Consider the following 27,690-nt stretch of genomic DNA (forward strand, 5'->3'; position numbering starts at 1 on the left):
GCCGGATGAAGTGAGCGTGTCCACAGCACCCGCTCAGGGGCCGAGTCGTAGACCTTGCCCAGCTGGCTAAGTGGGCGTGTTTGGGGTGAGTGGGGTCGGGACCGGATACCGCGCCCGCACCCCGCACCGCACCCCCGCTTGCGGGCACAGAGGAAGTCTTAGAGTCTACTTGGCGTGTAGGCACTGATTGAAAAACAACTTTGTATTCAATTTATTGGGCATAGAGCTCCGCCTTCCCACGCTGCTCCTAGAGGACCTTTCTCCGCGCGGCTGGGACGCGGTTACCTTCCCAAGGACAGCGGGGGCGTCCTGCAAAGCCGGCGGCTGGCGGAGCCCGGCGCGGGCAGCCAGGAGGCGCGGGAGGGAGCCGCCCCGGCCCCGCTCTCTGCGCGACTTCGGGAAGTCACTGGCGCTCCAGACTCGGATTCCCGGTCTTCCCAGCGCCGGGAGGGAACCGGGCCCGCAGGACGCTCCGGGCAGCGGCGCCGCGGCCCCAGCGGAGCCCGCCGCGCGCCTGGGAACTTTGCCCGGAGCGCGGCGCCGGGACCCGCAGCGCGGGGCCGGAGCTCCCCCTGCGGGAGCGCGGCGGCGACGCTCCTCCTTCCCCGCCACGTCACGGGGCCGCTGGCGCTCTCCCACCCGCGGAGGGACGGCAACTCCGCTGCGCGCGGAGGCGGCGGAGAGGGAGCGAGCCCCCGCGACCGGCGCGCAGCTCGGGGCCCGCCGGGGCGACTGCGGCCGCGGGGATCCCGCGTTCGGGGCTGCCCCGCTCCCTTTCGTAAGTCGACTTGGCCGCGCAGGCCGGCGGGGCGTGGGGCCGTCCCGCGGGGCGGGGGCCCTGTGCCAGCCGCCGGGTGCCCGGGACGTCCGGACCGTCTCCCGGCGACTTCCACGTCTCCGCGGGGAAAACTCGGCGCCGCGTCCCTGCCCGGACCGGGGGCTGGGACCGGCCGCGGAGTCGCATCCGGATCCCGGGCTGAGCCCCGCCTGGCCCCGCGCCCGCCGCTCCGCCGTGCGCGGCAACTTCGGGGCGGGACGCCGGAAAGTTCGCCGCCGCGGCGCCGGGAAAGCGGGCGCGGGGCGCGGGGCGCGGGGCGCGGGGCGGGGCGGGGCGCCTGGGGGCCCCGGGCAGAGCGCGGCGGGGAGGCCGGGCGGGGCGCGCCCCGGGGTCTCCGCGGAACCGAGTCTCCCGCGGCGGCGAGAAGGCGGCGGCCGGGGCGCGCCGGTCCGCGCGGGGCTCTGCTGCCTGGTCCCCCGGCCGAGCGCACCCGACCCGTCCCGGGGAGGGCAGCGGCTGGGCGGGGGTCCCCGCGCCCCGGGTTCGGACCCGCGGGCCAGCCGCTCCTCAGACCTGGACCTGCGGGCGGGCGGGCGGCCCCAGGCGGCGGGAGGCGAGCGGGGCGGAGGCGGCTGCTTCCTCCGCGTCCCGGGCGGACGAGCACCGGGTGAGGGGGTCTCTTGATAGTTGGGGTGCGGGGCCGACCTCCCCGCCGCGCCCTCGGCAGGCGCGATCTGCCCGGGCCCAGGTCAGCTGCGGGTGCGGGTCGCGCCCCGCGGGCCGGCTGGGGGGCTGCGGGGACGGAGCGCGAGCTGTGGGCTGCGGAGTCGGCGCCCCACCCCCGCCTGGGCGCACGGGGCGGCTGGCGGGCTGCCTGTAATTTGGGAACTGCGTTTATCCGCTCGGGGAGGGATGATAGATGATAGATGATGATAGATGATAGATAGATAGATAGATAGATAGATAGATAGATAGATAGATAGATAGATAGATAGATAGATAGATAGATAGATAGATAGATGATAGATAGATGATAGATAGATGATAGATGATAGATAGATGATAGATGGTAGATAGATAGATGATAGATAGATAGATAGATAGATAGATAGATAGATGATAGATAGATAGATAGATAGATAGATAGATAGATAGATAGATAGATGATAGATAGATAGATAGATGATGATAGATAGATAGATAGATAGATAGATAGATGATAGATGATGATAGATGGTAGATGATAGATGGTAGGTAGATAGATAGATAGATAGGTAGATGATAGATTAGATAGATAGATAGATAGATAGATAGATAGATAGATAGATAGATAGATAGATGATAGATAGATGATAGATAGATGATAGATGATAGATAGATGATAGATGGTAGATAGATAGATGATAGATAGATAGATAGATAGATAGATGATAGATAGATAGATAGATAGATAGATAGATGATAGATAGATAGATAGATGATGATAGATAGATAGATAGATAGATAGATAGATGATAGATGATGATAGATGGTAGATGATAGATGGTAGGTAGATAGATAGATAGATAGGTAGATGATAGATTAGATAGATAGATAGATAGATAGATAGATAGATAGATAGATAGATAGATAGATAGATGATAGATAGCCCTCACCCAAGGAGCGATGACATTTTTCCATCGATTATTTTTTAGAGAGGGGCGGGGCGGGGAGACACCGGGTAACACACGTGGTCGCCTCCCGCAGGCCCGACTAGGGCTGGGGGTCGGACCCGCTGCGACCTAGGTAGGCCCTGGACTGGGAGGGGAGCCGGTGCCCAGGCCGGCGCGCGGCCCCTGAAGCAGGCCAGCCGGCCGCGCAGGTGATGCTAATTTAGGTGCCGCCCGCTGGGTAGAAGAAGCCACCCCTTCCATCTCCCCTGCGTCAGCATGCCCTTGAAACCACCTGTCAGGCGTTCTGGAGCCTGTCCTGTGCCCACAGTTTTTGTTGATAGGGTCTTGAGGAAGTAAAGTCTTTAAAAGTAAGTGAATCAGCCCGGCCGCTGTGGCTCAGTGGTCGAGCATCGACCTGTGTGATCCAGGAGATCGCGGTTGGGTTCCCGGTCAGGGCCCCGGCCCGGGTTGCGGGCTGGATCCCCAGCAGGGGGCGTGCAGGAGGCGGCCGGTCAGTGACTCTCATCATTGATGTTTCTCTCTCTCTCCCCCTTCCTCTCTCTGAAATCAATAAAGACTTATTAAAAATAATAACAAAAGTAAGTGAGTCATTGCGGAGAGCAGTTTCTATGTTGCACTTTCAAAGGATCCATCTCGCTGTGAGGAATCACCAATTAAGAAGCTGCTGAATCATTTCTCAAGTTGCATTTGGAGGGAAACAAATAGCTGAAGAACTGAGCTGTGTGGCACTGAATGTCTCTGGGAAAGACTGGAGAGTTTCCTTTGGGAGTGGGGGAGAAGTGTTCCCTCCTGTTTATCACTTGAACTCATTCCTTTGAGAGACAAAGTTTATAGTTATTTGCTAAATGCCACGTAGTCTGCAGAGAGGTAGTATGTGGGGGTGGATGGCAAAATTGGGCAATTAGTTAAAGTTGGCACTTGATGGCACCATGCTAAATACCCTCAGGTTAGGCAGGTGATAAATACTTTTGAAACTAACTTTGCATGCACTTGGGTCATGGGGGCAGGGGCAGTTAGAGGCTGTACAGAGAGCGCCTGGTTTCTGCTCTCTCCCCTGAGAACCACCAGCCAATGGGGCCGCTAGTTTTGGGGACCTGGGGCTTATGTTAGCAGCACAAAATGGAAGTAAAACTATGTCAGCTTCCAAGGCAGGAAGAAAGCAGTAAGACAGTAAGATTATGTAATGCAAGGTTGAAAAGTCACTCCATCAACCCAAATTTATTGGGCACCTACTGTGTGTCCGGCGGTACTGGGTGCTGTGGGAGCACAGGTGTGCTGGGGTGAAGGCAAGAGGCTTGGGGAGATTTAAGGTAGCACCTGAAGGGTGAGTAGGAGCTGCATAAACTAAGTGGGGGGAGGAGAAAAGGGGGAGTGTTCACCCCAGGAAGGGGTGCCCTAAGACAGAGGAGGGGACAGCAGGGACTGCTCCAGGTCCAGCGAGACAGGAGGGACAATCGCACCAACTGAGGTCAGCAGGTGCCAGGACTACATGATGCCAGATCCTCGGGCCATTTTGTGGAATTGATCCTCAGGTCTGTTTCACATCTGGAAGTATCCTGGTGAAATTTAAATTCAAAATAAAACCAAACTGCAGTGGCTATGTGGAGAATGGATCTGAGGAGCCCTTCAAGTAGACAGGGCTGGTTGCCTAGGCTGAGGTTTACACAAGTGGGTGGATTCAAGGCAGACCCCAGAGTGACCTGGTGACTAGTCTTGTGTAGGGTGCGAGAGTGCAGGTGACTCCTGCGAAGTTTACGCTTGAGCACTTGGGTATATGGTGCTGTGTTTACAAAGAAGGAACAGTGGAGGAGGGGCAGATTTGGGGAGGAAAGACAAGTTTGGTTTTGTTGAGTCTGAGCTGCTTTGTAGGCTGGAGAGTAGAAATACTTAAGTGTCTGGATAGAGCAGGCCCCAGATTACCCTCCAAAGAGCTGGGGGTCACCTGTATTGGGGTATTATTTTAAGCCTGGTGTGGGTTGGGGGAGCGGTGTTGACCTGGAAAAGAGCCCCTGTCTTCATAGGGAGAGGTGGGAGGAAAACCAGGATGGTGCTGGATCTCCCCCTAAGCTGTAGTGGGAGTGAGCATCGTGGGGGGGGGGGTGTAGTGTGTGTGTGTGTGTGTGCGGGCGTGCACACACACACACACACACACACACACACAGTGGGGAGGCCCCCACATTAGAAACTGCTCCTTGAATCTTGAATGAGAGATGGGACAGAGGGCTGGCTTTTTTAAGATGAGAGAGCCACATGCACCTTGATCTGTGAATGGAAGGAAGGAGCAGGAAGGAGAAGAACAACCTACAGGGTAGCTGGAGCCTCTCCCACTCCGGGAGTATTAGGTAAAAACAGTCTGGTCATGCTTGCATTTTGATATCAAACTCATATAACAAACTGTCAACATCTTACTAAAACAATATTTTGAAGCACCTATGACTATGAAATTTGAAGTTTTGCTTCTTAGATGTGCAGATGTAATGATTAGGAGAAACAGATGGAAACCACACAGCACAGCTGCAGTATGGCTGAGCGTGGCCCTGGAGTGACACTGCCACTCTCTAGCTTATGACCTTGCACAGGTTTCCTGACCTTGCTGCTGGTTTCCCAGCCTCAGAAATGGCACCACACCTATGGGTACATCTGTTACCAGAGAAATGCGTGGATTGTCTTTCTCTGTTGCTAGTGGGAATGAGGTGCTTGGGATACCACTGGAATAAGCATTTCCAGAGGCCACCACAGGAAAAGCCTTATTTGTGTGGAATTACATCCCTCAGTTTTCAAAGTCCCATTTCCCTTAAACCAGCCCTGGAGAAGTGCAGCTGGGGATTAGGCAGAGCTAGAAGCAAAGCCAGTGTCCAGAGTTCCCATTCCATTATGGAGCTGGGTCTGACACAGCATCAGGCTAGTTGCAGTCCATCAGTCCATTGTGCGGGGTCCAAGTGGCCATGGGCCATGTGGGTGACTGCAGAAGCACAGGAGCGTGAGAGCCCCACGGGCCAGGGCTCAAACCAAGAAGCAAGAGAGGGAACTCATTTGTTTAGGAGCTTAGGAGCTTGTGTATCTCAAGCCCCCCCCCCTTGCTGTGGCCACGCCTACTCTGGCCAATGACCTGTTTCCAGGTGTAACTGATAAGCAAGTACCTTCCCAGTTTCACCCAGACTCTACTGGGCATGCATCTAAATTGCAACATTCTGGCAAAGCCGCATAAATGGCATGCATTTAAAAGTTGGCTTCCCTTTGCTCCTTTCCAGTTATTTAATAACTGGGTTCATTACAATGGTATCACATGCTCTGTGGTGCCTTCTTGCAGGCTGTTCTGAGAATTGCATGTGTGCATCATGTATGTGCAGTGTCTGCACAATGTATGAGTGTGTGTGATGTATGCACAAGGTAGGCACGTGTGCATCCTGTATGCCCAGTGTGTAGTGTGCATGGTTTATGCAGAATGTGTGCATTGTGCCTGGCACATGGTCAGTGCCCAGTAAGCCTCAGTGCTGGTGGATTTACTATGATGATGTCGTTTCCATCATTCCAGATGTAGAATCTGTGACCTAGAAAATTTTGAAACCCTGTCCAAGACCATAAGAGCCAAACAGCAGCAGAGTTAAGGCCAGGATCCCATTTGTCTGGCTCACAGGCAGGGGTGCCTCCCACTTAGCATGTCAACAAGTGTCAGGTGCTGTATGCTGTATAAAATTAACTAATAAAAGGACCCAGTGACACTCACCAGAGTGCAGAGGAGCAAAGCAGATATCAGTGTCAAGGCATACAGATTTTTCTTAAGCAATTTAGAGGTATATGTTTTGTATTAATTTGCATTGCTTTACATGTCATTTTATATGCATTTCCATCTGCTGGTAATTTTTCTTGTGATCTAAAGGCTGAAGCTTCAGATACCTAAGATAAAATAAAATTAATCAGGAATTAAATGCAGCTGCTTCAAAACCTAGTGGGCCCCTGGGCATGGTGGGCTTGGTGTGGGCTTAGGGAAAGGATCGGATCAGTATTTAGTATTCTCGAAGATGTGGGCAGCCAGATACCATTTGATAAAAGCAGGTCACATCTTAATGTGTAATGAAGCTTGTTCTGCTGAACACAGTAGAAAAATACAGGAAAAGTGGAAGGAGACCAGGGAGAAACCGCCTGTTATATAAAATGCAGAAAATGAACAGAAGTAGAAACAATAGTCTGTTTTATGAAGCTGAACTAATAAGAAACACTAAGGGTCAGAAAGGAAAGGTGGAACTTTTAAGCATAATCTTAAATACACATGTATGGGGCTTTCAAACCAATAAATTGTGCCTTAATTGGACCTATGGGAAATAGGCCATTGGGTCTTAGTAAAAGCTTAAATACACACACACACACACACACACACGGCATATATATTCTTTAAGAAAACTATAATTTGGTTACTTAGAGCAGTGGTTCTCAAAGTGTGGTCCCTGGACCAGCTGTACCAGCAGCATCTGGGAACTTATTAATTTACACCTGGGAAATGCAAATCTGAGCCCACCAGATCTGCTGAATCGAGACCTCAGGGCCCAGCAACTATGTTTTAATATTTGGAGCCAGCTTTGGTTGCTCTTGAATTTTCACTTCTTTGGTCTTAACCTTTCATTTCCCTCTGTGGTCACTGTACTGCTTAACTCCCATCAGTCTGTATCCTCATAGAAGGTTGTGCCCAGACACAAACCCATGCCTTCCTCTGTCCCAGGGTCTAAACAGGTGGAAATGCTTTCTAAGATCCCTTTAGGCTCTCAGGTTCTGCAGCTCTGTGGTCCTCACTCTGGGAGAACCAGATTAATTTGGTTTTGGGTTTGATTTTGCTGTTTAAAAAAGATCATCTGGTAGCCTCATACCAAACAGAGACTCCTCCAATATAGAGTCAGTCAAAACACTGAGCTGTTCTCCAGAGATGCTCCTGTTGAATCACATTTCTCTGTCTGGTGCAAGGGCAGTTTATTTCTTGGACCTCAGTGTTTGTCTTTTCTCTGCTAAGTTTCATCTTACTAGATCCAAGCCTGTCCAGATCTGTTTGGGTCCTATTTCTGCCCTTTTTCTAGAAACCCTCCTGTCCTCTGCCAATTTGGCCGCTGATATCCTGGCCCCAGGAATTAACAATATGAGCATTTTTGTTAGAGGCCTTCCCCACAGTTAATGGGGCTTGAAAACTTGGCATCATTTGCAGTGCTTGAGGGCCTCACGTCAGAGTAGCTGCCAGCAGCCCCGCCAGCAGCCCCGCAGTGCTTTGCATTGAACGACTGCTGTTCTCAGGGCTCCACACGGGCTCTGCCCCAGGGCTGTTCTCAGGGCTCCCCGGGCTCTGCCCCAGGGCTGTTCAGGGCTCCCCGGGCTCTGCCCCAGGGCTGTCGCACTCCACCCCCACGCCTCTCTCCACAGCCCCCACCGCCCACGGCAGCCCTTTGACTGTGATGATTGCTTCCCTCTCCCTCTTACGTTTATACCACCAGCTGAGTTTTGTTTTGTTTTTTGTAGGTGACCCACAGGTAAGTGTTAGCTTATCTACAGTCAGATTAAGGTGAATTCAGAAATTTCAAAATAATAGGAATGAAAAAGTGTGCCTTATCGGTCCTCTCTGCCTCACTGCCCACCCCAACCCCAACTCAAGAGTTTTGTGCTCAAGTCCACATTTAGCCAAGAGATTAGTTATTTAATTTTTAATGTAAAATTTTGCTCATACATCATTCTTTATTTTTAGAATTTTAAAAATTAAATTTATTGTGGGAACGTGAGTTAATAACGATGTCTGTACACTGCATTGTGCGCTCACCACCCAGAGTCTGGTCTCCTTCCCTCGCCGTGTATTGGACCCCCCTTTACACCCTTCCTCTGCCCCCCTTCCCCTCTGGTAACCACCATGCTGCTGTCTGTCTGAGTCTGTTTGTTTGGTTGGTTTGTTACTTTGGGTTTCATATCCCCCGTATGAGTGAAATCATATGGTTCTCGTCTTTTTCCATCTGACTTATTTCACTTAGCACGATAGTCTCAAGATCCATCCGTGTTGTCACAGACGGAAATTTTCCTCATTTTTATGACTGAGTCGTATTCCACTGTATGGATGAACCACATCTCCTTTTTCCAGTCATCTGTTTTTTTGTTTGTTTTTAATAATTTTTTAAAAAATTATCTTTATCGATTTCAGAGAGAGGGAGAAAGAGAGAGAAACACCAGCGATGACAGTTATTGATCGGCTGCCTCCTGCACGCCCCCTACTGGGGATCGAGCCTGCAACCCAGGCACGTGCCCTGACCGGGAATCGAACCGCGATCTGGATCCTAGGTCGATGCTCAACCGCTGAGCCACGCCCGGGCTCCAGGCGTCTGTTGAAGGACACTTGTTGTTTCCATGTCTTGGATACTGTGAACAATGCCGCAGTGAACATAAGAGTGCACATATCTTTATGAATAAGTGTTTCCAATTTTTTTAGGTAGATACCCAGAAGAGGGGTTGCTGGGTCATATGTAGCTCTAGTGTTAATTTTTTGAGGAACCTCCATGCTGTTTCCCATAGACGCTGCACCAATTTGCATTCCCACCAGCAGCGTGTGTGCCCTTTTTTCCACATCCTCTCGCACACTTGCTATTCCCTGTTTTGTTGAGGAAAACCATTCTAACAGGCGTGAGGTGGTCTCATTGTGGTGGGTTTTCTTTTAAGAAAAAGGAAGGGCAAGGGAGAAAGAGGGAAACATCAATTCCAGAGCAAGACATCTACCCGCCTGCCGCCTGCTCGCCCCCTACCAGAGGGTGAGCCCATACCCTGGGCATGCGCCCCGACCAGGAACTGAACCAGCAGCCTTTCAGTTCTTGGCACGATGCTCAGCCAACTGAGCCACACCAGCCGGGCTCACTGGTTTTGATTTGAATTTACCTTGTAGCTAGTGAGGCTGAGCATCTTTTCGATTCTTAATGGAGTTCAATTAGATAATATAATTGCACACAAAAAAATCCTTTAAAAGGCAAAAGCAAAACAACTTTATGGCAAGAATGCTTTTAGCCACAGTTGCTAGAGCGTGAAGTGCCTGGAATTCTACGCTGCTGTTTGTGATCCTCACCTAATCCTGCTCAAGCCCTCTCCTTCCTCCCTCCCCTGGCATGGAAAGACCAGCCATAAACCAAACTGCAAAAATCTCCAGAAAATCCAAGACTGCTTTCCTCCTCCAAGGTGCTACCAGACCTCTTTGGATGTGCCCTCCCTCACCCAGGGAAACAGCGCCTGGTGCTAATGGAGCTCTTTGTGACCTCAAGTCCACTTCCATAAATACTCGGTACTTTCCGCTCTTGGACTGCTTTCATTCTTCCTCTGTCCCCTTTTGCTGTTTTCTAATCTAGTTAAGGGGGAAATAGACGAGGTTGTCCCTTTGGAGAAGGGCTTCTTGCGCCCAGACTGGACAGTTGGCCTGTCTGCTTTTGAATAGATTGGACCTGTTTCCAGAGGCTCTGCAAACCCTGGCGTTTCTCCTGGTCGTCTGCCAGATCCGGACAGCAGGCGACAAAGCCGCCGTCGGACTGCAGCAGAGGGTGGGCAGCTGTGCCCGGCCAGGAAGAGCCGTCTCAGCGCAGGCCCTCGCTTGCCCAGGTTTCTTTGCTCTTCCTTCTGCTGCTCTGCGTCACCACGGCATATTTGGAATATTTGGACTGTTGTGTCCTTTCTCCACACCCCCTCCTTCCACCTGGAGGCGACAGGGAGAGGCTCTGTCTGCAGTCATCACCTTCCACCAGGTTCTCTGGCTTCCCGGCACCCACCCTGCCCTGCCCCGAGGCAGGCAGAGGCAGACAGATGTGATATCAGATGGGCAGGAGAGGGAAGTGGGGTGACACACAGGTAGGCACAAGGTTGCAGGGGCTGGGTCATGAAAACTGCTGATAAGAGTGAGGTGGAGATTCCGGAGCTGAGGGGAGGGATGGGGAACGAGAGGGGAGAGCCTGGGAAAGGGGGGACCTAAAGTCAGCACTGCGGCAGGAAAATCCCTGAGTAAAAGAAACATTTCCCAGGGCTAGCCAGTGACTTACCTTCTCTGGGAAACTGTCTGTCTCTATAACTGTAACAAAATGACTAGGGTTTCTTGAGACTGTGTTCAAGTCACCCGCCCGGGACCTGCTTTTTCTCTCTCTGTTCCTCGGCTGCACAGCTTCTAGTTTATCTCCCCAGAATCTAGCACAGGGCCTGCCTGGCACAGGGTGGGCACCCAGTAAATGTCTGCTGGGTGGATGGGCAATTGAAGGGGATAGAAGGATATATGAGAATAAAGGCACCTATGTGAGACGCATACCCAACAGGAGTGAGGGCAGGGCACCTGCACGCCCACACCCAGGGCAGCGCTATCCACAGCAGCCAGGAGGTGGAAGCAACCAACCCAAGCGCCTGTGGGCAGAAAAATGATAAACAAAATGCAGTAAATACATGCAGCAGAATATTTTTCAACCTTAAAAGGGAGAAACCTTGTAAGGGAGAAAACGGATGAAACTTGAAGACACTGTGTTAAGTGAAATAAGCCAGTCACGAAAAGGCAAACACTGTAAGATTCCTCCTAGATGAGGCTCCCAGAGTAGCCAAATTCATATAAAGAGAAAGAGTGGCGGTTGCCAGGCTGGGAGGAGGGGAGAAATGGAAGTTCGTGTGTAATGGGTACTGGGTTTCGGGCGGGCGAGAGGAAGAAGCTGTGTGGATGGGCGGCGGTGATGCTGCAAAGCAGTGTGACTGTACACATAAAAATGGTTAAAATGGTAAATTTTATATATTTTATGATAATAAAATAATAGAAAAATGCATTTATGATCAACTAATTCATAAATATGGAACAACAAAAGTTATCACAAAGAAGTTAAGCAAGGAATACTCAGGAGGTTTATGTTATAGAGAGAGGACAGCAGTGACTCATACCAGATTATGAAAGTGTTTAAAACCGTGCTGCTAGGAATAGACGCATGAGTGCTCATACAAGGCTTGAGTCCTGCTCACTCCCCATTACCCCTAGATGCCCTCTCTTAAAATAATGAACAAACAAGAAGAAAACTCTATTTTGAAAAATGTTAAGCCTACAGGGAAGTTGTAAGAATAGCACCGATGGGGCTTCTGCACCATCCTGCCCAGGGGGCACCCCGCTGCTGCCCCCAGGAGGTGGTATCTGGGTGCAGGCACTGGGGTGGCATGTGGAAGATGGAGTCCAGCCCCCGTTAGCAGAACAGCCCCTGCTCCGGGACACTCGGTGCTCCTCCTCTGGCTGTTGCTTGAATGCCCCGCCCCTCCCCGTTACCAGCACACAGCCTTGTGCCAGCTGCTCTCCCTGCCAGGCTGATCCGTGCGTGAGCTCCGTCGTCACAGTGCCCATGTGAGTGAGCCCCTGGGCCCTCTCACAGATGAGGGGCAGAGGGCCAATCATCAGGGCTGCCGGGACTTACATTCCAGACCCCTCGGGCAGTACGCAAAGGCCGAGCAGGATAAGGCGGGGAGGAGAGGGCTGGGGCCAGGCAGGCAGGGGAGGACCCAGAGAGTGACTCAGAACTACTCCACGGGGTTCGCCCTACAGGGCACCGATATCTTTTTCTTGATAAGTAACAAGCTCTGGAGAAGGCTGCTGACCGGTAGGTTGACTTTCAGAAACTGTGACCTGCCCCCTGCTTGGGGCTAGAACCAGACCAAAAGAGGTTTGCCGTAGCTGGGTCGTGCTTACCTGAGGCTTGGTGAGCAGGCTGCACGGCTCATGCCGACACTGGAGTTGATTTGGTAAATCCTGGAGTCTGCTTCCCTTCAGATGTTTATTTACCTAAAGCCTCCATCTGCCTCTAATACAGATGGATGACACACTCAGCAGCATCCGAGACACATGATTTTGCACTTGGCTATATGTGGGATTTTACTGTTGTATAAGTAGACACTTTAGCCTGGTTTAAATTTAAGCTTAATTGTGTGTATGTGTTAAACATTACACTTTTCATATGGTCATCTTTCAAAGTACATCTTTGCAAAGTTGCTTAAACATATAAGGGGAGCTATTTTTCTCGTGACAAAAATGCAGAGTGGGCGTTTGCAGCTGCTGGCTCAGTGGTTTGAGGATTTGGGGGCTGAGGTCTCTGATATTCTCTTGGCCTGTTCTTCATGGTGCTGAGGTGGCTGCTGCAATGCTGGCCATCACGTCGGAGTTCCAGGCATAAGAGTGGACGAAGGGAAAAAGATAGCAAAATAGCATACTTCCCCCCAAATTAGGTTCCTTTAAAGAACTTTCCCAGATACCAACATTATATTTCATTGATTGATCCTGTAGAATGGAGGCTGGGGAAAGGGCTCTCTCATGATTTGCAGCATGATGACCGTCACATATGGTTACAAAATGGAAACTTTTCATTCAGTGGCGTCATTTCTGGCCCTTTAGACTTTCTGCTGAAGACTCCTTAGCCGTGTAGCTTTGTCCAACAAGATACACAGTCGCTTTTGATGTTTGCCGTGTGGACCAGATGCAGCAAAGCCTAGAATCAAGTTGTCTCTCTCCTAATTAGTGTGACCATCAAAAGCTGGCTGAACTCTGCACTTTTTTGCCCCATTGCTACAGCCCATATTTCTGATGACCCTGAGGGACCACCGTCTGGTAATAGGTCCTGATGTGGATGCTCATTTCAAACGTGACCTTGCATGGCCCCGTAAACCTCCCCAAACCCAAGAGGCTCCAGTGAAGTTACTAGTTGGAATTATAATCTAAAAATGTGGTTGATAAACTGATGTTCATGCCTAACATTTTCATTCTGATCTCTTGTCAAATCTGGCAGGTAAGGTAGACCTTTGTTTAAGGAAGGTGGTGCCCATAGTCTCCCTACTTATAAACTGAAGCACACGGCCTGTACAGGAAGCTACCCTCGTGAGACATTCTGCGGGTGGATGAGGGGCATCCTGCTTCCCTGAGCTGAGGCACTTTCAACGTGACATGTGATCTGAGCAGCGGGGTGCTGGCAGAGGCCCTGTTCGAGGGTATGTTTGTGTCCTGACATTGCTGCAGAATCCTCAGTACTGCCTCACTTGTTACGTGGCCCTGAGGGATGGCTTGGCCAGACAGGGATGCTAGGATGAGCCATTGCAGTTTTGCACTATTTGGAGAATTACCCCTAAAGATAGTGAATTTAGGGGAAAAGTTTATAGCTTCTGCGATGCACAGGGTTACAGAGCTATTTAGCTGATCGTATCTCTGGACAGAACTAGTTGCATTTGCTCTTCTTGGATGCACAGAACTAGTTGAATTTGCTCTTCTTGGATGCACAGAACTAGTTGCATTTGCTCTTTTAAAGGAATATTTGACTAATAGTTCATAAGCTATTGAGCAGACTTCGGAAGGAAAAGACCTCTAAAATTTAACTAGAATAACTATCTTCCTGTCTTTCAAAATCCAAAACAAGTATATGTCTTCAGGAACAATATATGCAACAGACATTAACAAAAAAGAATGTTGTCCAACAGTGAAAAACAGTGTGTCAGAATGAAGGGAATCATCCGTGTACTATTTCAGGAAAATAAAACTAAACCACAACATATTGACTCTTTCCAAGTTTTCCCAAGAAATCATTTCCCTTAGAGATACCCTAATGCCGCAAATTTGAATACCAAAGTTGTTTGTTTTCTTTCCCCCATGGACTGTGTCATAGGACCTTCAGAAGAGCATTATGGGATAGAAAAACCATTTCCCATTTAACACATGGGAAATAAAGACTCGCCCAAGATTAAGTGACTTACTAGGGTCACTTGAGGAATTTTTTATGGCAGAGTCCAGACTAGAACTTGGGTCATCTGACTTTGTCCCACTGAGCAACTACCCTGTGCCAGGTAGGTATGTACATGGGCCTAAAAGTAGGGGGTCTGAGCAAGGCCTGTCCAGGGGACAGAAATAAGTTAACAGAGTAACTGCCACTGTGATAAGTCCTTAGAAGAAAACAAGGACTATGACAGTTGAGAGATTTGAGAAGGGCAATCAGAGAGGACCCCAGGAGAGGATATTTCTTCTACATTAAGAGATATGGAAGGGCTGTGAGGCCAGGATCCAGGGGGAAATGGTCTAAACATGGGGACAGCAGTGCAAAGGTCCAGAAGCAGGAAAGACACTGGTGTTCTAGGGAATTTTAGACGGCTGGTGCTGTTTAGGGTGTAATGAGCAGGATGAGGTGAAGTTGGAGAGGAGGGCAGGTCAGGAACAGGACCAGCAGGGCCTTGTGGCTATGGAAAGAATTTCTGATTTTATTCTAAGTGCAATGAAACCCCAGGGGAGGGTTTTAAGTGTAGGGAGTGGGACGGGGGAGGAGAGTGATCTGATTTATGTGTTTAAAAGATCCTTTTGGCTATAGTACAGAGAATGGATTAGAGGGAAGCAAAAGACGCTAGTGAGGAGGTTATTTCATATGCAGGCAAGAGTCGGTGCAGGCTAGGATTAGGGAGGTTCCCGCGGAGTGGATGCTGGCCAGGATTAGGGAGGTTCCCGTGGAGTGGATGCTGGCTTGGACTAGGGAGGTTCCAATGGAGTGGGAGGGGGGGTGAATTTGAAATACGTTCTGGATAGGTTTTCCTATTGCCAAGAGATTGGAGAGGCAGCCTCGCATTGTGGTAAAAGTGCAGGCCCTAAAGTAGAGCCATAGCTGCAAGCCCTGGCTCCTGCACATGTCTCCTCTGTGACTCAGTTTCCTAACCTGAGAAAGGAGGACATGGTAGTACCTACCTCACGGATTTACTGAGTGGAGTAAACAAGGTAACGCAAACAGTTCTAGCGCTCAGGAGGGACCATGAGGAGGGGCAGGTGCGTGTCCAGTGACTCAGGCAGCATGAAGGTTTGTGTTGACTTTGGCCAGAGCCGTCTAAGTGGAGGGGGCGGTGGGGCCGGGCTGGACAGGATGCCACTGAGAGGGGCCTGGATAAGGGGTGTGGAGGTCCCCGCTCTGTCCAGTCCCTTCGAGGGGATCGGTTGAGTGTAGAAACATGTATGTAGTGGGGAAAACGTGGTCCCATCATCCCAAGGATGGAACAGTGTTAAGTGATGGCTCGGCCTGTTTCCTCATTTAGAGAAGGAGGAATTTGGACTCCATCACCATTAAAGTCCTTGTCAGCTTTAAAATTTCGCTCCGAGGCTTCTTCAGGAATTACGGATTAATTAAATAAGGGTTGGTGGAGAAGGCCCAGAAGACTCAACTCTATTGTTTAAATGTCTTCTTCTTTTTTTTAAATATATCTTTATTGATTTCAGAGAGGAAAGGAGATGGAGAGAGGGAGACAGAAACATCAATGATGAGAGAGTCATTGATCGAGCCCACAACCCGGGCATGTGCCCTGACCGGGAATCGAACCCCGATCGCCTGGATCCTAGGTTGACGCTCAACCGCTGAGCGACGCCTGGCTGGGCTAAATGTCTTCTTCCTATAGAAAGATGTTGACCTCTGTGCGAAATCGTTTGCTTTCTAACAATTCAAAGACCCGGTTTAGGAGAGGACCTGTTCACAGTATGTTGTGAATGAAAGAAGCATAAGCCGGTGCTCTGTAGTGAGGCTTCTTGTGAAGAGCAGGCTAGGGAAAAGGTGTGTTGGAACAGCCTGGAAGGACACGCCGAACACAGTGTCCTACCCAGCGCTGGCGGATTCCGAGGGGCCGTATTTTCCTCTTGAGACTGTTCTGACTTTGATTTTTTCTTTAATTTAGTGCTAAACAGAGACTGGAAAACCTTTTCCTTTTTGAAACCACACCCTCTTACTGTTTAAGGGCTGTTTGTTCTCAGCTCGGTTCGTCTTCCTGAACCTGCCCTGCCCCTGTTCTTGGATGTCGCTCACTTAGTTTCCTGCTCGCAGTCGGATACTTATTTGCCGCTGCGATCTTCCCTCTAGATTCTAGAACAATGGGAATGTAAGGTCACCTGGGCAAGAAAGCTGCGTCCCTGCTCCCCTGAGGACCAGACGCGGTGCCAGCGCTGAGGAAACTCACCTCGTGGGTCATCCTCCCGCTGGGGGCTGGGGGCCTGTGGCCTGTGGGTGTTACCCACGGCTTCCTCTGGGCTCCCAGTGAGAATCAGTGGCTTTCTTCACACCGAGGCGCTACATGCAGCAGGAGGACCTTAGCTCATTCAACTGGATGAGGGGGTTTTGTTTGTTTGTTTTAGTGCGCTCATCTTTATATTAGTGTTCTTAAGTGATGATTCCTCTTTGTAAGATTTTAGGAAAAACAGAATCTTCACACTTCTAAATCAATAAGCTCTTCAAATCCTATTTTTCACACTGACATATAATGATACAAAGTTTGAGAAGTTAAAGGTGGCCCACAAAGGGAAGAGTCTTGGCACAGAGAGAGATTTCACCCAGAAAGTTTTCTAAAATAATTGGTAATTTTCAGAGAGCCCAAATTGTGTCACCGGTCACTGCAAAAACAAGCGAGTCAGTCATCGGGAGGGACAGGACAAGCCGAGAGGAACTGATGGAATTTCTTAGGATGAGCTGGCTGCTTTTCCTTCAGTGGCTTCCACGGGCCGGGAGACTGATTCATCCCTTCCTTTGCCCAGGGTCTGGCCCAGCCTCAGGACACAAGGTGTCCCTCACCCAGCCTCCCTCCAGGCTTGTTCACCGTGTAAATAAACAATCCCTTACACAGGGGAGGGGCTCAGGACTTCAAACACGGATTGCTAGGCATTTCTGTTTCAGCTTTCAGACAGTCGATAAGACATAGTAATGAGAACTCTTAGTCAGGGACCAAAACTGTTGTGGAAAATATATTTTTTCTTTTGATTCCAAGAGACAGTATTGGCTAACGGGTTAAGAGCACATCTCTGCAGCAGGACTCTCTGGGTTCAAGTTCCAACTAAAGTACTTTGTAGCCCTTTATAGCCTTGGGCAGCTTCTTAATCTCCTTGTGCCTCAGTTTACTGTTTAGGAGGAGGAGGAAAGGTGGTGCCTACCTCACTGATCTGTCAAGGGGGCTGAATTCTTAAATGCAGAGCCCCTGGGACAGTGTCCGGAGTAACAACTCTACTGAATGATTCTACATTAATAATGATATTATTAGATTAATAAAGAGCATGACATGGAGGCATTCAGGCAGTATTCACTCCAAAATATTGAATTTATGTTGAGACTTGTGGGGGGGGGGAGCGGGTAGATAGTAGGCTGAAAAATAAGACAATAGCCAAAAGACTGGGCAAGATCTTAAAAAAGTGCTTACCACTGCGGAACAGTAGCCTCGGCTTGAGGGTGGAGATGATGGGCCGGAACCACAGCTGGCGTTTACGGGTGGGGTCCATGATCTGGACTGTGCTAAGGCACTGTGCATGCATCACCCGTTCAGCCTCAGAATCCCTCAGGTGTTGTTATTATTAACGTCCTACTACCAGTGAGGATACAGAGGTGTGGAGAGGTTGAGGGACTTGTCCAGGGTCCAGGTGCTTGATGGGCCATTCCTGAGCGGGGTGCAGGGGCCTCCCCTGAGATGAAGCCCCAAAGGTTGCAGGACCCCATGTGGTTTATTCTTTTCCCACCCAGCCCTGAGCAAGCTCTTAGCTCTCCCCAGCTTTCTCCTTCCTTAAAACATTTCCACCTCTCATTTTGGTCAGAAAAGTAAGTCAGTTGTCTCCTCAGCATTGTCTGCATAAAATTATCTACTGGATTATTTTCATTAACACCCCCCCCACAAAATCAGCACACTCCCCGCACTTCCTTTCCTCTCTCCCATGCCCCCTCCCCCCCAGTAGTTTCTGGAAGCATTGCTGGTGTGCAGGGAGGCAGCAGGAGAGGGAGGGGCTGAGGGGGCTGAGGCCACCTAATCTGCAGTTATGGCCTGCAGGTCCCTCATTCTTGGTGCCCAGGCTAAACCTCATCAGCACCTTTCTTCCAGTCTCCTTCCTCCCATTCCTGCCTTACTGTCCCCTGTCCCCTTCCTTCCCCGGGAAAGGACGCACACACTTCGATGACATGCCTGCATTTGGAAACTGCGGACTTCAGGAGAGTTCAGGGAGGAGCTGCTGACGGCCTGCCATTGAGCCCTGAATGCAGTGATAGCACTTAGCTGGGGCACCTTCGTGCGCCTGCTCTTTCCTTTAAGGCTGTAAAAGCACCTGGAAGGGCTGGGGAAGTGAGGATTTGGGGAAAAGGCTTCATTCAACATCCTGTTGGGTTTTATTGAATTATCCAAATAGACCCTGTTTCCTCTGAGCTCTGGTGATCAAACCTGCTGTCGTCTTCTCAATTCTGCTGTCACCACTCAGAACTTGGACCCGTGTGGGGACAAACTCACGGCAGGCCAGGCTCTCTCCTCTGCCTGGGCGGGCGGGAGGGGAAATGCCCTTCTCCCACGGGTGGGAGGCTATTTGTAATATAATTATAAAACTGCTTCTGATGGCAGAACACCTGCCTGCTTCCTGCTCTCGAGCCTTTAAGAGTGTTTGCAGGGGGTGCCTTTGCTGCGCTGGTCTCCTAGGAACCATGGGGCTGGCATATCTCCCAGCCTTAGACCCCCCGACTCTAGTCAGACCTGGGGCGGCCTCAGGAGCTCTTTCATCCTCCAGACCTGGCACCAGCTGTGAGGTTTTTCTCAGGGCTGGGCAGCAGGTGTCAGGGAAGGGAGGAGATGCCACCATGGGCAGGTGCCTGCCCCCAGCTCACCTCCCCCCCCTGCAGCTTCTGGCCCCTGAGGCTGTGCTGCTGCTGGGCTGTGCCCTAAGTGACTGCAGACCCAGCTGGGAGGGGTCCTGGGTGCCCAAAAGTGAAGCCCCTGGGAACTGTGGTCTCTAACCTCCTACAGGCTTTAGAGCCCCGGGTAACCTGCTGACTTCTCCCCGCGGGGCAGAGGCCAGTAGCCCCTGTCAGGATTTGACAAAAGCCCATCTTGCACCCTCACATCTTCTAACTTGGGGAAAGGAATGCTGTCAGTCAAAGGAATTTCTGCGAAGGGGTTTGCTTTGACTTGGGACAGGGTGGTATTTTAGGGCTGATTCCTCCCCCTGATGCCAAAGACTAACCCACAAACAGACAAGGTGTCGCCTTAAAGATGCCTGGACGGAAGGATCAAAAGCCAGGTGCTGGGCTGTCCGATTCCCTCTCCTTCCTTTAAAATGAACTCTCAACCTTAGCTGCTGGAGCTCAGACATGGGCCCCAGAGCCACTTCCCATGGCACTTCCCCGCAGCGTGCCTGCCACCTCCCTCCCGGCGCCCTGTGACCTTCCCCTCTGGGCAGGCGGCCTTGCCTCCGGGCTCCACCCAGCCTCCCCGGGCGGCAGGCTGGTCAGCAGGGTGTGCTCCAGCGGGGGCGCAGAGGCAGAGGGTCCCCGGGAAGGGGTGGCAGGCAGGGAGCCGCCTTTGCCTCTGCATGCGCGCGAAGCTGGTAATTAAATGGTACATCCTAAATGACATGCAGCTCCGGCAGACTTCGGAAACCTCCTTAGAAATGTGAGGCCTTTCATTTTATCACCGTGGTATCGGGACTATGAACTAACGCTGATTGGAGAATCCATGGGCCAATAAAGTAAGAAAAGGAAAAGCAAAAATTTACTTTGGGTAAAATTCATTCTAGTTCTAGCCACTTAGATAAGTTGCTTCCTGTTTGTGCCTAATTACCATGAATTGGGACCATGACAAGACGTTGATTGGGGATTGATCGATCTAAGTTTATTTTATCAAAACCCCCCATTCTGAGCGCGTGCTCAGGCTCCCGGGGCTGTAGGGTGCGTCGCCCGCGCACTGGGAGCCGGTGTCCCCACACTTCCCAACAAGGGCAGGAACTTTGGCCCTGAGGCTGCGAGGATGGAGCCCTGTCCCCACCAGGGGAGGGACTCAGAGCCCTGAGCCTGCCCCGGGTTCCCCAGACCTGGGTTCTGGTTGGCAAAGGTGCTGTCGGACCCGGTGACAGGGACGGGGAAGGGAGAGTGGATTTGAGGTCTGTGAGTGAGGTGACCTGTTAATCTGGGGGTGAGGGAAATGGAAGAGTCGGTGGCTCTGAGTTTAAGCTTGGGTCGTTGAGTGGATGGTCTCACTATAAATTGAGAAAGAAAACAGAAGAAGTGAAGATGTTGGTTGGGTTCCGTTTTGGGTTTGTGGAGGCTGAATGCCCGTGAGACAGTTAGTGGGCGTGTCCGTCGAACAATTGGATGCCCACTGGGGAGCCTTGGGCGAGGGGTGGGGGTTAGAGACAAAGGGGTTGGCGACGACTGCGGGAGGTGAAGAGCAGCGAGCTGAGAACACGACCCTGGGGAGGCCCCGGGAGACCCCAGAGGAGACACCGAGATGTGGCCCGAGAGGACACGGAGTCTGCAGGACAGCTCACTGTCCCTAAGGTGCTCTGTAAGGGCGAGTGGTTCAACCAAAGGTGACTGAATATGTGTCATTCCCAGCAGAGCTTTTCCATTGAGCTGTACAATCTTTACAAATAAACCAGGTTCAAAAATTTCTCGCTAATTCTAAGGAAACTGATAGAAGTTTACATTCTCATTTAAGATTTATTGAGATGTGTTAGGAAATTACATTGGGCTCCTCGAACCTCACCAGTTTCAGTATTTGGACCTCGTTGAAACAGCACTAGGAGCTAGCCAACCCCCTGTGCTCACACCGGGGTAGTACTCCTTGGATCCCCCCTTTCTGCTGCTCCCCAAATAAGCACACCGATGCCCTCCTCTTCATTAGGCTGCTTTTACATAAAAAAGTCATATAATCATTTTTTAAGTTCAAGTAGTATGAAAGGCTGTTCAGTGATAGGTAAATGCCCCTCCCACCCAGGCCCTAATCCTCAGTCCTCTCCCACCCTGCCCTGCAGAGCAACTCCTGTTCCCAGTGTCGTGTCTACACAACATCCTCCTGGAAATACTGGCCTGTGGGCCAGACTCAGCCAGCCCTCTGTTTCTGTAAATAAAGCTTTATTGGAACGCAGCCATGCCCACTCACACGTGGTAGCTGCTCTCCCACTGCAACAACAGAGTTGAGTAGTTGTGACAGAGAAAGGAAGGTTTTGCCAACACGTTTGTGTGTAGACACCTGCGTGTATAGTCTTTTTTTCAACACACACGTAAGCACACTACATGCTGTTCTGCATTTTGCTTATTTCCGTTTCACACTAAATCATGGAAATTGTTCCCCATGGGCACACGCAGACTTGTCTTTTTCACATGTAATTAATCCATCCCCATTGAAGAATGTGTTAGTGCTTTACAGCCGTTAGCCTGAACAGATAACACTGCAGGGAACCTTCTTGTGCACACACCTTCCTTGCACACATGAGCTCTTCTGGGAGATATTTAAAACAGAGAGCGATTGCCTCACTGCCCCCTGGTAGTTTTTCCCCCACCCTCAATGAGAGTCATGTTCTTTTCACAATAACAGCTAAATTGCTAAAACCTTTGAGGAAATGGAGGCTAATAAGATAAAAAATAAATAAATGTGCAAGATTATTAAATTTGTATAATCTGTACAAAATTTTACAGCCCCTAATACTTACTATAGCTCCTTTGGGTGTCTGCTCACTGCTCTTATTTCTGAAGGTAGTCTGTGCATGCTACTGTAACAAAATGCCATAGACAGGGTGACTGGTAAACAACAGAAATTTATTTCTCACAGTTCTGGAGGCTGGAAGTCCAAGATCAGCATGATGGGGTTCTGGGGAAAGCCCTCTCCCAGGTCCAGACTGCTGACTTCTTGCCATGTCCTCACATGGCAGAAGGGAAAGGGATCTCCCTGGCGTCTCTCCTTATAAGGGCAGTAATCCTATTCATGAGGGCTCCCCCCTCTTAACCTAATCATCTCCACGACTCCATGAAGGGAGGGGACACATCCAGTCTATAGCAGTGGGATTCACCAGGTTTTCCCCAGAGGACTTCAGGCATACATCTAATCAGGATCTGAAGGTAGGAAGAAGATGGATACTCCTTTTGGTCTCAGGTGGGCCACTTGCATCTCAAAAAATCTCTGAATGACATCCACTTCTCTAGGCCTCTGCCCAAACCAAAGTACTCCCTCCCCAAATATGCTAAGCAGAGATGCAGACAATATAAAATGACATAGTGCCTATATTTTAGTAGTTTATAATTTTCCATTCTATTTGGTAAGCAACACCTCTCAAAATTAGATACAGTTAACACAGAAAACCACAAAACACCAGCATTCTACACAGTTCCATTTCCCTATTTTTGGATTCTCAAGGCAAGACCCTGGTTTTGTGCTCCTCCGGGCCCCACATTCTGCCTGGCATGCGATAGGCCCCCTATGGCCTTTAGTTGAAGTGAACTAATTTTCTCTTAATGTTTCAACCAAATTATTCCTTTTGCCTCTTACAGAATGAAGATATTCAGATGTTGTATTCAGTACCCCCTGCAGCAGAAAGTTTTCGTCCTGTTCTTAACCCTGTGGCTGCTCTCCTTGTTGAAGCTTCTAAATGTCGGAAGACTCCTCTTCACCCAGAAGGGCATTTACTTGGTCGAGCACGCCCTGAGCACCTCCCCTTTTGTGAGGAACAGGTACCCCCCTGTTAACCACGACGTTGGGTATGAAGTTAACTGCTCAGGTATCTATGAGCAGGAGCCTTTGGAAATTGGCAAGACTCTGGAGATAAGAAGAAAAGACATTGTTGACCTGGATGATGGTGATGTTGTGGCGATGACCAGCGACTGTGACATTTATCTGACCCTAAGGAGGTACCATGAAAAGCTCGTTTCAAAGGAGGAGAAAAGCTTCCCAATAGCCTATTCTTTGGTTGTTCACAAAGATGCAATTATGGTTGAAAGGCTAATCCACGCTCTGTACAACCAGCACAACATCTACTGCATCCATTATGACCAGAAGTCACCTGCCACCTTCAAAGTCGCCATGAACAATTTAGCGAAGTGCTTCCCCAACATTTTCATTGCTTCCAAGTTAGAGACTGTGCAGTATGCCCATATTTCCAGACTCCAAGCTGATTTAAATTGCTTGTCAGACCTTCTCAAGTCTTCAGTTCAGTGGAAATATGTTATCAACCTGTGTGGGCAAGACTTCCCTTTGAAGTCAAACTTTGAATTAGTGTCAGAGCTGAAGAAACTCAATGGAGCGAATATGTTAGAGACGGTGAAACCCCCTGGCAGTAAGATGGAAAGATTCACTTATCACCACGAACTCAGACAGGTGCCTTACGAATATGTGAAGCTGCCAGTAAGGACCAACATCTCCAAAGCAGCCCCCCCTCATAACATCGAGGTATTTGTTGGCAGTGCTTATTTTGTTTTAAGTCGAGCGTTTGTTAAATATGTTTTCAACAACTCCCTCGTTAAAGACTTTTTGGCCTGGTCTGAAGATACATACTCGCCTGATGAGCATTTTTGGGCTACCTTAATTCGGGTACCAGGAATACCTGGGGAGATTTCTCGGTCAGCCCAGGATGTGTCTGACCTACAGAGTAAGACTCGCCTGGTCAAGTGGAATTATCACGAAGGCCTTTTCTACCCCAGTTGCACTGGCGCTCACCGCCGAAGTGTATGTATCTATGGAGCAGCGGAATTGAGGTGGCTTATCAAAGATGGACATTGGTTTGCTAATAAATTTGATTCTAAGGTGGACCCTGTCCTGATTAAGTGCTTGGCAGAAAAGCTGGAAGAACAACAGAGAGAGTGGATCACTTTGTCTTCAGAAAAGTTATTTATGGATAAAAATCCCACAATCTCGTCGTGATGAAATCATGATGGAAACAAGGTGTCTGACAAATGGAGTTAATGTGGAGTTATTCACTATACCATGCCCAGGACCACCTGAGCTTAACCTTCTCATAGCTTGAAAGGTATCTAAAATTCCATGCACAGGGAAGGTGACTTAGCCTTTGGTGACAATCAGCCTGCAGTTGGTTTAGTACTTTGGTTTGTTTCTGCCTGTAATTTCACTGAGCTAAATCAGAGATCTTAAACCTGTCATCAAATATTTATTGAGCTCCTACTGTAGGCCGGGCACTTTTTTAGAAATGTGTAGCAATTAAATCCAAGGTTTAATGAGTTTTACAGTGCCCTCAGGGACTGTGTCTTACTTACCCTGCTCGTGCAGCAACCTTAATACCCTAAGTTCTCCACATAACAACCTGCTGAGGAAGTCTTGGAGTGTGTAGTGATCACCCATATGAACCACCCGTTTCAGACTAGCATTTAAGTACAGCGACCAACACTCCACCTGTCTCATAATTCAACTCACTCGGCTTTTTCTAGCCATTAGAATATTAGAAGGAGAGACTTCACTCTCTCAGAAGAGCTTAAAGAATTGCCCAGTTTCCTGCTTGGCCAAGCATAATTTACCTTGTGGTGCCCACTCACTCAGTTCAGGGTCAGGAGACTGTGGGCGTGGCATTCACAGCGTCTGACTGCTGGGGAGGTGGTTGGGGTAAGTAGGGGGATTGAGACACATGGGGCTTGAAGAGGAACAAAGGGATTTCTATGACTTTTGCATAATGTTACACAACGGTGTCATGCTGGCCTCCTTTTTAATTCAACTGTTTCTTTAAAGCACATTTACTGATTAAAAATGAGAGCTGATTAATACTGAGAGTGCTATATTCCAGAACACTGAACCTAAGTCTTCCAGTTCATAGATTACCATTATGTGTAAGTTTCTTTACAATGGAATTAGTATAATTTTGTTTTATGGAACTACCAAACTGAGAGTCACTGAATTTTCTTGAAAAGGCTATATGAAATATGACAGCTTTCTAAATTAATTATTACAGTCGCTTTAAAACAATTTCTTCTCCAGCAACTGTCCAAGTGGAACCCAGACTTAAAATTATGAAAGTGTGTTGCATTCTTCTTAGCTTAGATCCAAAGAGAAAAACCTAATTTTCCTAAGAACATAGCCAGAATATTCATTAAAAATATTTTGTAAAAGCTACACCTTAGACAACCACCAAATGAGTCAAATATACATCTATTGTAGTGTGACTATATGGTGCTGGAGGTGGAATGGGGCAGGAGCAGAGTTCTGAGCACAGGATATAACATCTTTACGTCTCTTGGGAAATCATGGAACTCGTAAAAATTTCTCTGTGATCTTATGCTTCAGTGTCAGCCTCAGGAACTATATAAAGATGTAGTGATCAAGGCCAGCGTGAGACTGTTCGGAAGATTGAAGTATTTAAGTACCTTTTAAAATGTCTGTGTTCTAAATGTCTGTGAAATGAACTTTGCTTGTTTTAAAGTTCATAATGCTAACTGCCAGGTGGCACCATTCTCTTCCCCCCTTATCTTGAACTCATTTTTCTTCCTTTCTTTTCCCTACCCCTTCAAATTACTTTATTCTTCAGAAAACAACGATTACCAAGGCCCTGTTCTTAAAAATAAGTAACTGTTGGGTAGCCCTGAGTTCTGCAGAACATCCCTACCAGGTCATTAGTGTGTGTGACCCTGACAAGCTCTCACTTTGGGCTCGATGAGCCTGCTTTCCTGGTTTTTGAAGTGAGCGCTTGGTTGCCTATCCTGGCTTCTTCACAAGTTTGGTTTTTTGGGTGTGTTTTTTTTGGCAAAAATCAATTGAAATAGTATATGAAGTGGTATGGGTTATTATTATTATTATTGACATTATTACAGATGTCCCCCAATTTGCCCCCCTTTGCCCACCCCCACACCTCTGGCCATCACCACGCTGGTGTCTGTGTCCATGGGTTATGCATATCTGTTCTTTAGCTAATCTCTTCACCTTTCATCCAGTTCCTCCTCTCCCTCCCCTCTGACCTCTGTCAATTCGTTCCGTGCATCCATGCCTCTGGTTCTGTTTTGTTCATGAGTTTATTAGATTCTACATATAAGTAGATCATATGGTATTTGTCTTTCTCCATCTGGAAATACCATATAATCTTACTTATTATTTCGCTTAGCATAATAATCTCCAGGCCTGTTCATGCTGTCTCAAAGGGTAAGAGATCCTTCCTTTTTACAGCTGCATAGTATTCTGTGGTGGAAATGTAGCATAGCTTTTAATCCACTCGTCTACCAATGGGCACCTGGGCTCTTTCTAGATCTTGGCTATTGTAAATAATGCTATGAAGTGTTTTGAATGTAGGGGCAAACTATTGAAATGTCTAAGGACAGTCTTACAAAAAGCCCAACATAGATCCAACACCATTGTGAGACTTAACCGTTTACCTTTTCTGAAACCTTTGAGATATAAAAAGAAGCCACAATTGAAGGGCAACTTCTGTAACCAAACCCAGATCTGAAGAAATTCGTCACCCCATGATATGGGGGTTCTTTCTGAACCAATAGGATCAGCAAGTTGGTTTTGTGGTTTAGACTGGGAAGAGAGGTTGAAGTACATTTTCTATCATCCAGGTTTAAATACACAAGGTCCTGATGAAATCTTGGTTTTTATGCCTTTGGTCACCAGAATAATTGCAAATGCTGAAAAATAAATGTTGACCTCCTGGTCCAGTGTCTTACCTCTAATGAGGAATAATTCAGTTTCTTGTTTATTGGGAAATTTGCCGGTTATTAATCAGTCCCATTCCATGTTCAAATGAAACTTGGAACCGTGAAGAGGTGGCAGTGCCTTCTTTTGTTTCTCAGGACATGTTTCTCGGGATTCAACACCTAACCTTGCAGGAAGCAGATCAGAACATGCTCTCGCCTGGGGGATCCTGCAGAATCCCTGCACACCTTCCAACCTGATCCTTCCCAAAAGCTTTCAGCATGATTCCCTCTGGTCTGGAGAATGTTCTGCAGTCTGTGTTTTATAATTATTCTTTGCATAGTATTTATTGAATCTAGACTCTAAGTTATTTGGTGATGAGACCAGGACCTTGGAGTTTGTAAATTGTATCAGATAATATTAATAATGAAAGAGCTACCAAAACACATATATTATGTGAGCAAGCTACTGTAATATTATAATAAAGGCCCATGTTGCTGCTGTTATTAATGTTTTGGTTATTTTAAGTGATATATTTATATAAATGTTTAAATCTGTACAGTTAAATCTGAAGATTTCTCTTGCCTTCCAGAATGTGACTTTTATTTATAGTCAATGAAATGACAATATTTGGGAATGTAAAATGAATGTACCCTATGTATATTACAGCTGTTTTTGTTGTTGTTGATGATGATCGAATGAGAGTTTTGATTTTTAAAAATATTTTTATCAACGGATCTCTAAGTCTCCCTACCGTGTGTGTTACCATTTTCAAAAGACATATTTCCCATTATATGAATTTTAAATAGATTGGTATTGCATTTTGTATTTGCTGCTACCAGATGTTATTTCTTCAGTATTGTAAAATAAAATGTGCTCCAA

The 27,690-nt window shown here is 48.6% G+C and overlaps 1 protein-coding gene across 2 annotated transcripts; it reads left to right on the top strand.

The window, feature by feature from the left end:
• Positions 1–27,690, top strand: GCNT4 (glucosaminyl (N-acetyl) transferase 4). 2 transcript variants are annotated; one of them, XM_081132822.1, is made up of 2 exons: positions 1–85; positions 22,734–27,690. In XM_081132822.1, exon 2 carries the CDS (start codon positions 22,735–22,737, stop codon positions 24,097–24,099), a length of 1,365 nt encoding a protein of 454 aa, XP_080988948.1. In that variant the 5' UTR covers positions 1–85; position 22,734; the 3' UTR covers positions 24,100–27,690. The 2 variants fall into 2 exon arrangements, with proteins under 2 accessions (XP_080988948.1, XP_080988947.1); XM_081132821.1 differs by lacking the exon at positions 1–85 and adding an exon at positions 649–778.

This window comes from Miniopterus schreibersii (assembly GCF_964146895.1).
Source record: "Miniopterus schreibersii genome assembly, chromosome: 3".
In the NCBI taxonomy this organism is placed as follows: Eukaryota; Metazoa; Chordata; class Mammalia; order Chiroptera; family Miniopteridae; genus Miniopterus; species Miniopterus schreibersii.

Coding starts and splice junctions, on each gene's coding strand:
- GCNT4 (XM_081132822.1), top strand. CDS start 22,735: ATGAAGATATTCAGATGTTGTATTCAGTACCCCCTGCAGCAGAAAGTT.